At 49.3% G+C, this 12542-nt stretch overlaps 1 protein-coding gene across 1 annotated transcript in view; it reads left to right on the forward strand.

The window, feature by feature from the left end:
* Positions 1-337: 337 nt before the first annotated feature.
* Positions 338-12542, forward strand: part of LOC147672889 (NACHT, LRR and PYD domains-containing protein 3-like) — a 664362-nt gene continuing 652157 nt past the window's right edge. The window contains exons 1-2 of the mRNA XM_086947947.1: positions 338-354; positions 727-897. Of these exons, the coding sequence (XP_086804073.1) occupies positions 338-354; positions 727-897 (188 nt within the window). The remainder of the gene's footprint in view (positions 355-726; positions 898-12542) is intronic.

A 12542-nucleotide genomic window follows, 5' to 3' on the forward strand; every position in this document is an offset into this window, starting at 1 on the left:
GTAATAATTCCAGCAGCCCATTCTGGCCTATGAGAACAGGTAGCCTTACAATAGTGAAAAACGAAAATGGCTGTAATTCACTATTAGGACATGCCACACACATCAGGGCTTGTCCTACCTTATGCTTACAATGCACCCTGCCCTGCTGGGCAGTCAGCATGACAGTACCAGACTGTACGCAGGTTCTGCAATGGCAGACCTTAGACACATTTTAAAAGGCTGCTTCTGTGGGTGGCACAACCAGTGCTGCAGGCCCACTAGCAACATTTGTATTTACAAGCCTTGGCACTTCTGGTGCACTTTACTGGCGTCTGACAGTTAACCAACTAAGCCAATCATGGAAGTCAACTACAGGTAAATTTTTCATAGGGAGCACTTGCACTGTGGCATTGATTGGCAGTGGCACAGTGCCCTGAGCAGCTAACACCAGCAAAACATCTGAGGCACATCAGCAAAAAGTGGAAGGGAGACTCACGCCAAGGTGCCAGGTCTAACAACACACATTAATATATTTATAAATATGTCCATTTAGCTCCGCCTTTTCTATTCTGAGGTCTCCCCGCATTAGGTTCCTATATAAACAGGGCGTGGTTGGATGTGTAAGGCGGGATGTGTTACTAGAGGGGAGTAAGTCAAGGACAGGAAGGAAATGAAGATAAAACTGAAGTTGTGATGCCCCTTTCTGTGCTCTGCTTTACTCCTCTCCATGTCTCTTTTCTCCTGTAGGTTGGTTCAGTGCTCCCTCACCGGTTCATGCTACAAAGACCTCGCCGCTGTTCTGGAAACAAACACATCTCTCACAGACCTTGACCTGAGTTTCAATAATCTGGGAGACACTGGAGTGGAGAAGTTGTGTGAAGGCCTCAAACATCCAAACTGCAAACTACAGACACTGAGGTACAGAGCTGTGCAGTTCTTATCACGTCATTGATTTCTAAATATACATCCTTGGTGGGGCTCACATATATTTTACAAATGTATTTAAATGTTTACATGGTTGCCTCTTTTCTGTTAATGTCGTGATAAAGGCACCCATTCATAACATTTGTGAATTAAGTCAGGTTTGTGAAGTGGGGGTACCCAAGCCCCCAATCCATGGTCATGAAAGAAGCCCTTGTCATGGTGCAGAGGGGCACTTTTTAAAGCCGGTTTCTCAGGTATTTGGGATAAAATGGAATAAGTCTAAACCAGAGGGCAGGTCTGTTTCTTCCAGTGAGAACGCCTACCCCACCAGTCTCCCTGCTGTTAACAGACAGACTGCTGGATATAAGGTAGAGGAATGTCAGTGAGACACGGGGGCTCCGAGGCCGTCTTCATTCTCTGTGGGGGGCTCTGAGGCCATCTTCATTCTCTAAGGGGGGCTACGGGGCCCTCTTCAGTCTCTGTGGGGGGCTACGTGGTCCTCTTCAGTCTCTGTGGGGGGCTCCGTGGCCGTCTTCATTCTCTCTGCGGGGGCTCCGTGGTCCTCTTCATTCTCTACGGGGGGCTACGATGCCCTCTTCATTCTCTATGGGGGGCTCCAAGGCCCTCTTCAGTCTCTGTGGGGGGCTCCGTGGCCATCTTCATTCTCTCTGCGGGGGCTCCGTGGTCCTCTTCATTCTCTAAGGGGGGCTACAAGGCCCTCTTCAGTCTCTGTGGGGGGCTCCGTCGCCCTCTTCAGTCTCTGTGGGGGGCTCCGTGGCCGTCTTCATTCTCTCTGCGGGGGCTCCGTGGTCCTCTTCGTTCTCTACGGGGGGCTACGATGCCCTCTTCATTCTCTACGGGGGCTCCAAGGCCCTCTTCATTCTGTAAGGGGCTATGAGGCCCTCTTCATTGGCTCCTCCTTCCCTCGAGTTGAGATGTCTGGGATAAGCCTCCAAGTCCTTCTGATCCTCTCTGGCTCCTCCTTCCCTCGAGTTGAGATGTCTGGGATAAGTCTCTGAGTCCTCGTCCTTCTGATCCTCTCTGGCTCCTCCTTCACTCGAGCTGAGATGTCTGGGATAAGTCTCTGAGTCCTCGTCCTTCTGATCCTCTCTGGCTCCTCCTTCCCTCGAGTTGAGATGTCTGGGATAAGTCTCTGAGTCCTTCTGATCCTCTCTGGCACCTCCTTCCCTCGAGTTGAGATGTCTGGGATAAGCCTCTGAGTCCTTCTGATCCTCTCTGGCTCCTCCTTCCCTCGAGTTGAGATGAATAGGGATAAGTCTCTGAGTCCTTCTGATCCTTTCTGGCTCCTCCTTCCCTCGAGTTGAGATGTCTGGGATAAGCCTCTGAGTCCTCGTCCTTCTGATCCTCTCTGGCTCCTCCTTCCCTCGAGTTGAGATGTCTGGGATAAGCCTCTGAGTCCTTCTGATCCTCTCTGGCTCCTCCTTCCCTCGAGTTGAGATGTCTGGGATAAGTCTCTGGGTCCTTCTGATCCTCTCTGGCTCCTCCTTCCCTCGAGTTGAGATGTCTGGGATAAGTCTCTGAGTCCTCGCCCTTCTGATCCTCTCTGGCTCCTCCTTCCCTCGAGTTGAGATGTCTGGTATAAGTCTCTGAGTTCTACTGATCCTCTCTGGCTCCTCCTTCTCTCGAGTTGAGATGTCTAGGATACGTCTCTGAGTCCTTCTGATCCTCTCTGGCTCCTCCTTCCCTCGAGTTGAGATGTATGGGATAAGTCTCTGAAACCTTCTGATCCTCTCTGGCTCCTCCTTCCCTTGAGTTGAGATGTCTGGGATAAACTCTGAGTCCTTCTGATCCTCTCTGGCTCCTGCTTCCATTGAGTTGAGATGTCTGGGATAAGTCTCTGAGTCCTCGTCCTTCTGATCCTCTCTGGCTCCTCCTTCCCTCGAGTTGAGATGTCTGGGATAAGTCTCTGAGTCCTTCTGATCCTCTCTGGCTCCTCCTTCCCTTGAGTTGAGATGTCTGGGATAAGTCTCTGATTCCTTCTGATCCTCTCTGGCTCCTCCTTCCCTCGACTTGAGATGTCTGGGATAAGTCTCTGAGTCTTTCTGATCCTCTCTAGTTCCACCTTCCCTCGAGTTGAGATGTCTGGGATAAGTCTCTGAGTCCTTCTGATCCTCTCTGGCTCCTCCTTCCCTCGACTTGAGATGTCTGGGATAAGCCTCTTAGTCTTTCTGATCCTCTCTGGTTCCTCCTTCCCTCGAGTCGAGATGTCTGGGATAAGTCTCTGAGTCCTTCTGATCCTCTCTGGCTCCTCCTTCCCTCGAGTTGAGATGTCTGGGATAAGCCTCTGAGTTCTTCTGATCCTCTCTGGCCCCTCCTTCCCTCGAGTTCAGATATCTGGGATAAGTCTCTGAGTCCTTCTGATCCTCTCTGGCTCCTCCTTCTCTCGAGTTGAGATGTCTGGGATAAGTCTCTGAGTCTTCTGATCCTCTGCTGGCTCCTCCTTTCCTCGAGTTGAGATGTCTGGGATAAGTCTCTGAGTCCTTCTGATCCTCTCTGGCTCCTTCTTCCCTCGAGTTGAAATTTTTGCAATAAGCCTCTGAGTCCCCCCCTTCTGATCCTCTCTGGCTCCTCCTTCCCTCGAGTTGAGATGTCTGGGATCAGTCTCTGAGTCCTCGTCCTTCTGATCCTCTGCTAGCTCCTCCTTCCCTTGAGTTGAGATGTCTTGGATAAGACGCTGAGTCCTTCTGATCCTCTCTGGCTTCTCCTTCCCTCGAGTTGAGATGTCTGGGATAAGTCTCTGAGTCCTCGTCCTTCTGATCCTCTCTGGCTCCTCCTTCCCTCGAGTTGAGATGTCTGGGATAAGCCTCTGAGTCCTCGTCCTTCTGATCCTCTCTGGCTCCTCCTTCCCTTGAGTTGAGATGTCTGGGATAAGTCTCTGAGTCCTTCTGATCCTCTCTGGCTCCTCTTTCTCTCAACCTGAGATGTCTGGGATTAGTCTCTGAGTCCTTCTGATCCTCTCTGGCTCCTCCTTCCCTCGACTTGAGATGTCTGGGATAAGTCTCTGAGTCTTTCTGATCCTCTCTGGTTCCACCTTCCCTTGAGTTGAGATGTCTGGGATAAGTCTCTGAGTCCTTCTGATCCTCTCTGGCTCGTCCTTCCCTCGACTTGAGATGTCTGGGATAAGTCTCTGAGTTCTTCTGATCCTCTCTGGCTCCTCCTTTCCTTGAGTTGAGATGTCTGGGATAAGTCTCTGAGTCCTCCCCCCTCTGATCCTCTCTGGCTCCTCCTTCCCTCGAGTTGAGATGTCTGGGATAAGTCTCTGAGTCCTTCTGATCATCTCTGTGAAGTGCTGGGTTTTTCGGAACCCAGCGGTGCCAGGGGTACACCCTAAGACTTTGAGTCCTTCTGACCCTCTCTGGCTCCTCCTTCTCTCGAGTTGAGATGTCTAGGATAAGTCTCTGAGACCTTCTGATCCTCTCTGGCTCCTCCTTCCCTCGAGTTGAGATGTCTGGGATAAGTCTCTGAGTTCTTCTGATCCTCTCTGGCTCCTCCTTTCCTTGAGTTGAGATGTCTGGGATAAGTCTCTGAGTCCTACCCCTCTGATCCTCTCTGGCTCCTCCTTCCCTCGAGTTGAGATGTCTGGGATAAGTCTCTGAGTCCTTCTGATCATCTCTGTGAAGTACTGGGTTTTTCGCAACCCAGCGGTGCCAGGGGTACACCCTAAGACTTTGAGTCCTTCTGATCCTCTCTGGCTCCTCCTTCTCTCGAGTTGAGATGTCTAGGATAAGTCTCTGAGACCTTCTGATCCTCTCTGGCTCCTCCTTCCCTCGAGTTGAGATGTCTGGGATCAGTCTCTGAGTCCTCGTCCTTCTGATCCTCTGCTAGCTCCTCCTTCCCTTGAGTTGAGATGTCTTGGATAAGACGCTGAGTCCTTCTGATCCTCTCTGGCTTCTCCTTCCCTCGAGTTGAGATGTCTGGGATAAGTCTCTGAGTCCTCGTCCTTCTGATCCTCTCTTGCTCCTCCTTCCCTCGAGTTGAGATGTCTGGGATAAGCCTCTGAGTCCTTCTGATCCTCTCTGGCTCCTCCGTCCCTCGAGTTGAGATGTCTGGGATAAGTCTCTGAGTCCTTCTGATCCTCTCTGGCTCCTCCTTCCCACGACTTGAGATGTCTGGGATAAGTCTCTGAGTCCTTCTGATCCTCTCTGGCTCCTCCTTCCCTCGACTTGAGATGTCTGGGATAAGTCTCTGAGTCCTTCTGATCCTCTCTGGTTCCGCCTTCCCTCGAGTTGAGATGTCTGGGATAAGTCTCTGAGTCCTTCTGATCAACTCTGGCTCCTCCTTCCCTCGACTTGAGATGTCTGGGATAAGTCTCTGAGTCCTTTTGATCCTCTCTGGCTCCTCCTTTCCTCGAGGTGAGATGTCTGGTATAAGTCTCTGAGTCCTTCTGATCCTCTCTGGCTACTCCTTCCCTCGAGTTGAGATGTCTGGGATAAGCCTCTGAGTTCTTCTGATCCTCTCTGGCCCCTCCTTCCCTCGAGTTGAAATATCTGGGATAAGTCTCTGAGTCCTCCCCCTACTGATCCTCTCTGGCTCCTCCTTCCCTCGAGTTGAGATGTCTGGGATAAGCCTCCGAGTCCTCGTCCTTTGGATCCTCTCTGGCTCCTCCTTCCCTCGAGTTGAGATGTCTGGGATAAGCCTCCGAGTCCTCGTCCTTTGGATCCTCTCTGGCTCCTCCTTCCCTCGAGTTGAGATGTCTGGGATAAGTCTCTGAGTTCTTCTGATCCTCTCTGGATCCTCCTTTCCTTGAGTTGAGATGTCTGGGATAAGTCTCTGAGTCCTCCCCCCTCTGATCCTCTATGGCTCCTCCTTCCCTCGAGTTGAGATGTCTGGGATAAGTCTCTGAGTCCTTCTGATCATCTCTGTGAAGTACTGGGTTTTTCGGAACCCAGCGGTGCCAGGGGTACACCCTAAGTCTTTGAGTCCTTCTGATCCTCTCTGTCTCCTCCTTCTCTCGAGTTGAGATGTCTAGGATAAGTCTCTGAGACCTTCTGATCCTCTCTGGCTCCTCCTTCCCTCGAGTTGAGATGTCTGGGATAAGCCTCTGAGTCCCCCCCTTCTGATCCTCTCTGGCTCCTCCTTCCCTCAAGTTGAGATGTCTGGGATCAGTCTCTGAGTCCTCGTCCTTCTGATCCTCTGCTAGCTCCACCTTCCCTTGAGTTGAGATGTCTTGGATAAGACGCTGAGTCCTTCTGATCCTCTCTGGCTTCTCCTTCCCTCGAGTTGAGATGTCTGGGATAAGTCTCTGAGTCCTCGTCCTTCTGATCCTCTCTGGCTCCTCCTTCCCTCGAGTTGAGATGTCTGGGATAAGCCTCTGAGTCCTTCTGATCCTCTCTGGCTCCTCCGTCCCTCGAGTTGAGATGTCTGGGATAAGTCTCTGAGTCCTTCTGATCCTCTCTGGCTCCTCCTTCCCTTGAGTTGAGATGTCTGGGATAAGTCTCTGAGTCCTTCTGATCCTCTCTGGCTCCTCTTTCCCTCGACTTGAGATGTCTGGGATTAGTCTCTGAGTCCTTCTGATCCTCTATGGCTCCTCCTTCCCTCGACTTGAGATGTCTGGGATAAGTCTCTGAGTCCTTCTGATCCTCTCTGGTTCCGCCTTCCCTCGAGTTGAGATGTCTGGGATAAGTCTCTGAGTCCTTCTGATCCTCTCTGGCTCCTCCTTCCCTCGACTTGAGATGTCTGGGATAAGTCTCTGAGTCCTTTTGATCCTCTCTGGCTCCTCCTTTCCTCGAGGTGAGATGTCTGGGATAAGCCTCTTAGTCTTTCTGATCCTCCCTGGTTCCTCCTTTCCTCGAGTCGAGATGTCTGGGATAAGTCTCTGAGTCCTTCTGATACTCTCTGGCTCCTCCTTCCCTCGAGTTGAGATGTCTGGGATAAGCCTCTGAGTTCTTCTGATCCTCTCTGGCCCCTCCTTCCCTCGAGTTCAGATATCTGGGATAAGTCTCTGAGTCCTTCTGATCCTCTCTGGCTCCTCCTTCTCTCGAGTTGAGATGTCTGGGATAAGTCTCTGAGTCCTTCTGATCCTCTGCTGGCTCCTCCTTCCCTCGAGTTGAGATGTCTGGGATAAGTCTCTGAGTCCTTGTGCTCCTCTGCTGGCTCCTCCTTCCCTCGAGTTGAGATATCTGGGATAAGTCTCTGAGTCCTCCCCCTACTGATCCTCTCTGGCTCCTCCTTCCCTCGAGTTGAGATGTCTGGGATAAGCCTCTGAGTCCTCGTCCTTCGGATCCTCTCTGGCTCCTCCTTCCCTCGAGTTGAGATGTCTGGGATAAGTCTCTGAGTCCTCCCCCTACTGATCCTCTCTGGCTCCTCCTTCCCTCGAGTTGAGATGTCTGGGATAAGCCTCCGAGTCCTCGTCCTTCGAATCCTCTCTGGCTCCTCCGTCCCTCGAGTTGAGATGTCTGGGATAAGTCTCTGAGTCCTTCTGATCCTCTCTGGCTCCTCCTTCCCTTGAGTTGAGATGTCTGGGATAAGTCTCTGAGTCCTTCTGATCCTCTCTGGCTCCTCTTTCCCTCGACTTGAGATGTCTGGGATTAGTCTCTGAGTCCTTCTGATCCTCTCTGGCTCCTCCTTCCCTCGACTTGAGATGTCTGGGATAAGTCTCTGAGTCCTTCTGATCCTCTCTGGTTCCGCCTTCCCTCGAGTTGAGATGTCTGGGATAAGTCTCTGAGTCCTTCTGATCCTCTCTGGCTCCTCCTTCCCTCGACTTGAGATGTCTGGGATAAGTCTCTGAGTCCTTTTGATCCTCTCTGGCTCCTCCTTTCCTCGAGGTGAGATGTCTGGGATAAGCCTCTTAGTCTTTCTGATCCTCCCTGGTTCCTCCTTCCCTAGAGTCGAGATGTCTGGGATAAGTCTCTGAGTCCTTCTGATCCTCTCTGGCTCCTCCTTCCCTCGAGTTGAGATGTCTGGGATAAGCCTCTGAGTTCTTCTGATCCTCTCTGGCCCCTCCTTCCCTCGAGTTCAGATATCTGGGATAAGTCTCTGAGTCCTTCTGATCCTCTCTGGCTCCTCCTTCTCTCGAGTTGAGATGTCTGGGATAAGTCTCTGAGTCCTTCTGATCCTCTGCTGGCTCCTCCTTCCCTCGAGTTGAGATGTCTGGGATAAGTCTCTGAGTCCTTCTGATCCTCTGCTGGCTCCTCCTTCCCTCGAGTTGAGATATCTGGGATAAGTCTCTGAGTCCTCCCCCTACTGATCCTCTCTGGCTCCTCCTTCCCTCGAGTTGAGATGTCTGGGATAAGCCTCCGAGTCCTCGTCCTTCGGATCCTCTCTGGCTCCTCCTTCCCTCGAGTTGAGATGTCTGGGATAATTCACAGAGATAGTTCGGCACACCACAGAATATTCAATGAACAATATCAAAAAATATCAATAAGCCATTATATGTTCTTTTCTTTCTTTATTTTCAGTCTTCATAAAATAGCCAAAGTAGCCAACGCGTTTCGTCCAGAGGACTTCTTCAGGGCGAATTGATGGAATATGGTGTGATGTGGTCCGAACCACTTTACGAGACGACACCGAGGAGACAACACTAAAGACCAACCTGGCGAAGGTGAACACTTTCATCACCAGTACGCATGCGCATTTGATATTCCTCCGCGCTGGAACATACTCTTCTCTCTAAAACCTGAAACCACCAAAATAAAAGGATAGCTGCCAACAAAGCATCTGGAGACAGGTCTAATTTGCATTACTGGAGAAAACTGTTCCAATTGACAAAATCCTGTACATCACACCATATTCCATCAATTCGCCCTGAAGAAGTCCTCTGGACGAAACGCGTTGGCTACTTTGGCTATTTTATGAAGACTGAAAATAAAGAAAGAAAAGAACATATAATGGCTTATTGATATTTTTTGATATTGTTCATTGAATATTCTGTGGTGTGCCGAACTATCTCTGTGAATTGTATACAGTGCCTTGGCACTAATTTTGGAGGCCTAGGGGTATATGGCCTCAGGTTCTTGGCACCCCTAGTTATAACGTGACCAAGACTCATTAGACTGAGTGCAGTTAAGTGTCCCACCCTATACCCTGTTCTAGTGCTATAAGATGTCTGGGATAAGTCTCTGAGTTCTTCTGATCCTCTCTGGCTCCTCCTTTCCTTGAGTTGAGATGTCTGGGATAAGTCTCTGAGTCCTCCCCCCTCTGATCCTCTCTGGCTCCTCCTTCCCTCGAGTTGAGATGTCTGGGATAAGTCTCTGAGTCCTTCTGATCATCAGTGCTAGGGGTACACCCTAAGCCTTTGAGTCCTTCCTGTTTCAGACTACAGAAACACAGAGTCTTCTTGGTGAAGTCAAAGATCGAATTTATTGGCTGCAGCCAGTAACAGGTATCCTAGAAGTACAACACGGTGTATATACTCAGGAGACTGCTCCAACTTACAAAGCTAGCCATCCCTTCTATACAAAATATTATGCTTTAGGCAAACATTCCTTATTTTACAGTTGAACATTCACATATTTTCACTACAAAGAAAAATCAGAATCATGATGACAAGCTTATTTTCAGTTTGTCCAGCCCACAATCAATTACCCGGCAAGGCCCAACGTTTTTCATCAGATATCGACGGACCCCTAATAAAAACGGGCACCTCCTCCTCCTAAAGCAGGTCATAAAATAAGAAACAGGGACAGGTGTGTGTAAGATTAGGCGTGGTTTGTGTGCGATGAAAGGTTTATGGCATGCTGTGCCTTGATACTAATCTCGATCGGTCACTGGGAAAGGAACTGACCGAACAGGTTTGGCTTCAGGAAGTGGAGTCAGCTTGCCCAGGTCACACAGAAGTCAGCAAAGGTGTACGTGTCCTTCAGACTCGTTTTTGGCCTTAGTCATCGGCCTACGTGAGGGCAATCACAAAATGGCTGTCGTACACAAAATGGAACCCGAGGGTTCAGGACGGAATCTCTAATTTCAGGGTGATTTCGTCACCCGAATATGACGAAAATGCTTGTGAATAGTATGCTAGTCATTCTCGGTCTGCTGATACTAAAATCGTCATGATACGGCGATGTTTATGACACGGGTCCAGAATTTTCAGTACTACAGACCCTCCTTTTGCCCTTACATAGGAAATAACCTATACTCACGCTAATCTGAGTCCAGGTCTGTATTCATAAAGTCATTGAGATGTTGCTGTAGCATCATCCTGTTACTTAGCTCGTCCCTCGATACAGGTTTCCTTACACACAATGTAGCACATAGGACAAATATAGCAGGAGCACAATGTACGCACAGACAGAACAGGAAAATAATGGCTAAGATCATCCCAATGACCATCAGAATCTTCCATCCCCAGTCGGATAACTGCTCCCAGAACCACCCCATCAACGACCAATCTCCTTTATCCACATGAATAGATTCGGAGATCTTATGTAGTTTGGAAATGGCCTGGTACACTGTCGGAGCGTTATCTGGGATGAAAACACAGCAACTCGATTGGATCACTTTACATACCCCACCTCGGTCTGCAAGTATGACGTCTAACGCGACCCTGTTCTGAAGAGTCATAAGACGATCCGACTGGAGCTCAGCAGTCAAGTTACCAAGGGCACCAGCAGTTTCAACTACGGTGGATTCAACCACACTCATTAATTGCCTTATGTTCCTGCTGTTAACCATGGGTCCCCAAAACGACAGAAAACCCTTCACGAAGTCTCCAAATTCTTGTCCTGCAGTGTCTTCTTTACTGAAGACACCTCTAACTATCCTTGTCTTATGGTAATCTGCGGCAGCTGTGTAGGTGGGAGGCAACAGGAACGAAACAAAACATGTGCCCGAGAAGTCAGGGGGCAACCATGTATAGGCTCTATCATGGCAGATGAAATAGGTACCCTCAGCTGCTAGGAACGAAGGGGAAGTCTGGGACGCAAAAACATACGTTTCAGTGCAGATGCTCTTCCCTAACTGAGCTCTGGGATTGTTGCCATTACCTTGCAGACATAGGTGATCCTGATGGGGTAAATCCAAATCGGGGAGGATCTCTTTGCTCGCTGGTTCTCCCTCAGAGTAACTCCATATCCGGTCACGTTCCATCCAATATATGCTAGTGTCTCATCTCTCGGGATAGTCTCATAGGAAATACCTTCCCTAATCATATCTACTATACCCTTAACTAGAGCACTATTCTTTAGATTATCTTTTACAGAACGTAAGGGGTGGACTTCATGCGCATAGATGAACATCGGTCTATATGCCCACACAGAACCATTATGGCTGAAAGGCAGGACCAGATAAGGGATACCTTTGTCAGTAGTATGAGGCATAAGACCACACACCCAACAGTTAGTTGTGTTCACTACTAATTGGTGTTGGTGCAAAAGCTGAACAAAGGAGTTGTTAATAAACTTAAATCTCCTAACGGACTCATGTTCAGGAAAAGGGTGAAAAGAATGTGAGGAAACAGTAGAAGGAGGTATGGGCTGTGTAGTGGGTGCAAATGTCACTTGAAAAGAGAATAAAACATATCCTATTAAAACATCATTACACTGAACAACATGAAAATGCATAATATCAGCAAACGTTTCTTTGTCATCATTATACAAAGTTTTGCTTTAAAGTTCATCTCCTTGGCAGGTCTCTCCATCTCGAAAAACTCCATCCTCTAACCGTGCTGCTCGCGGAGGTAGGGTGTTCCGTGCTAAGGAATGCGCCTGTCAGTCCAGGGAACTCCCAAGGACCAACCAGAAGCGTCGACCTTGTGTCTTCGGCTTGCACTCCAAAGACTTGTCGCCCGCGACCCTACAGCTGAACCCGGATGGTGGTTCGAAAAACAAAAATAAAAAAGTTTCTCAGACGAGAGAGCTGCACTTTCAAAAATAGCAAAGAAAAGGAAATTTTTTATTAGCCCATAGTTCTCGGTCTTAGATTATAACGTCTTTTCCCAGGTAATGTCTGGTCCTGAAACAAGAGTTCAGGCTCTGTAGTGTCCAATCGAATTGACGGTGGCACAGCTTCTTGCAAAAGATTGTCACTTTCTCGTTCAGAAATTGTTCCTTTTACACGTGCATCACTGAAAGGCAGAAAACGAGGCACAGTCTCAGTCTCAGAGTCAGCAATACCCTCCTGGACCCACCGGTCGTACGGCAGAGGCAAAGGGACCCTCTTGCAGTGTACGCCGTGGATCCAGTTCTTCTTTCCTTCCACTCGAACGGCTGATCTCGTTGAGAGAAGAACTATGTGGGGGCCGGTCCAACGGGGCTGGTCATTCTTTGTCCGCTGGAAGTTCTTGACCAGCACCCATGATCCAGGATCGATAGTATGTCCTGGAGCTTCAGAGACCTGAGGCAGAGTATCGTGAACCTGTTGGTGTAAAACACACAATTTAGCCGTCAATTCATACAAATAATCAAGCAGTACAGGGTGTTTGATCTCACTGAATTTTGTCGGCCTTGGCACTCCCCATATTTTGGCCGGACGGCCGAACACAATTTCATAGGGACTAAGTCCCACTCGCGAATGCACAGTCATTCTGGTTGATAGGTGTGCTAACGGCAGAGCGTCAGGCCATTTAAGACCAGAGCTCACTTGAATCTTGGCCAATTTCAGTTTTAGTGTGCCATTGTAGCATTCTACTAGTCCAGCTGATTGGGGGTGATTTGCAGCGTGAAATTTTTGCTGGATACCTAACC

Source organism: Lissotriton vulgaris, unplaced genomic scaffold (genome assembly GCF_964263255.1).
Source record: "Lissotriton vulgaris unplaced genomic scaffold, aLisVul1.2 SCAFFOLD_723, whole genome shotgun sequence".
NCBI classification, from domain to species: Eukaryota; Metazoa; Chordata; class Amphibia; order Caudata; family Salamandridae; genus Lissotriton; species Lissotriton vulgaris.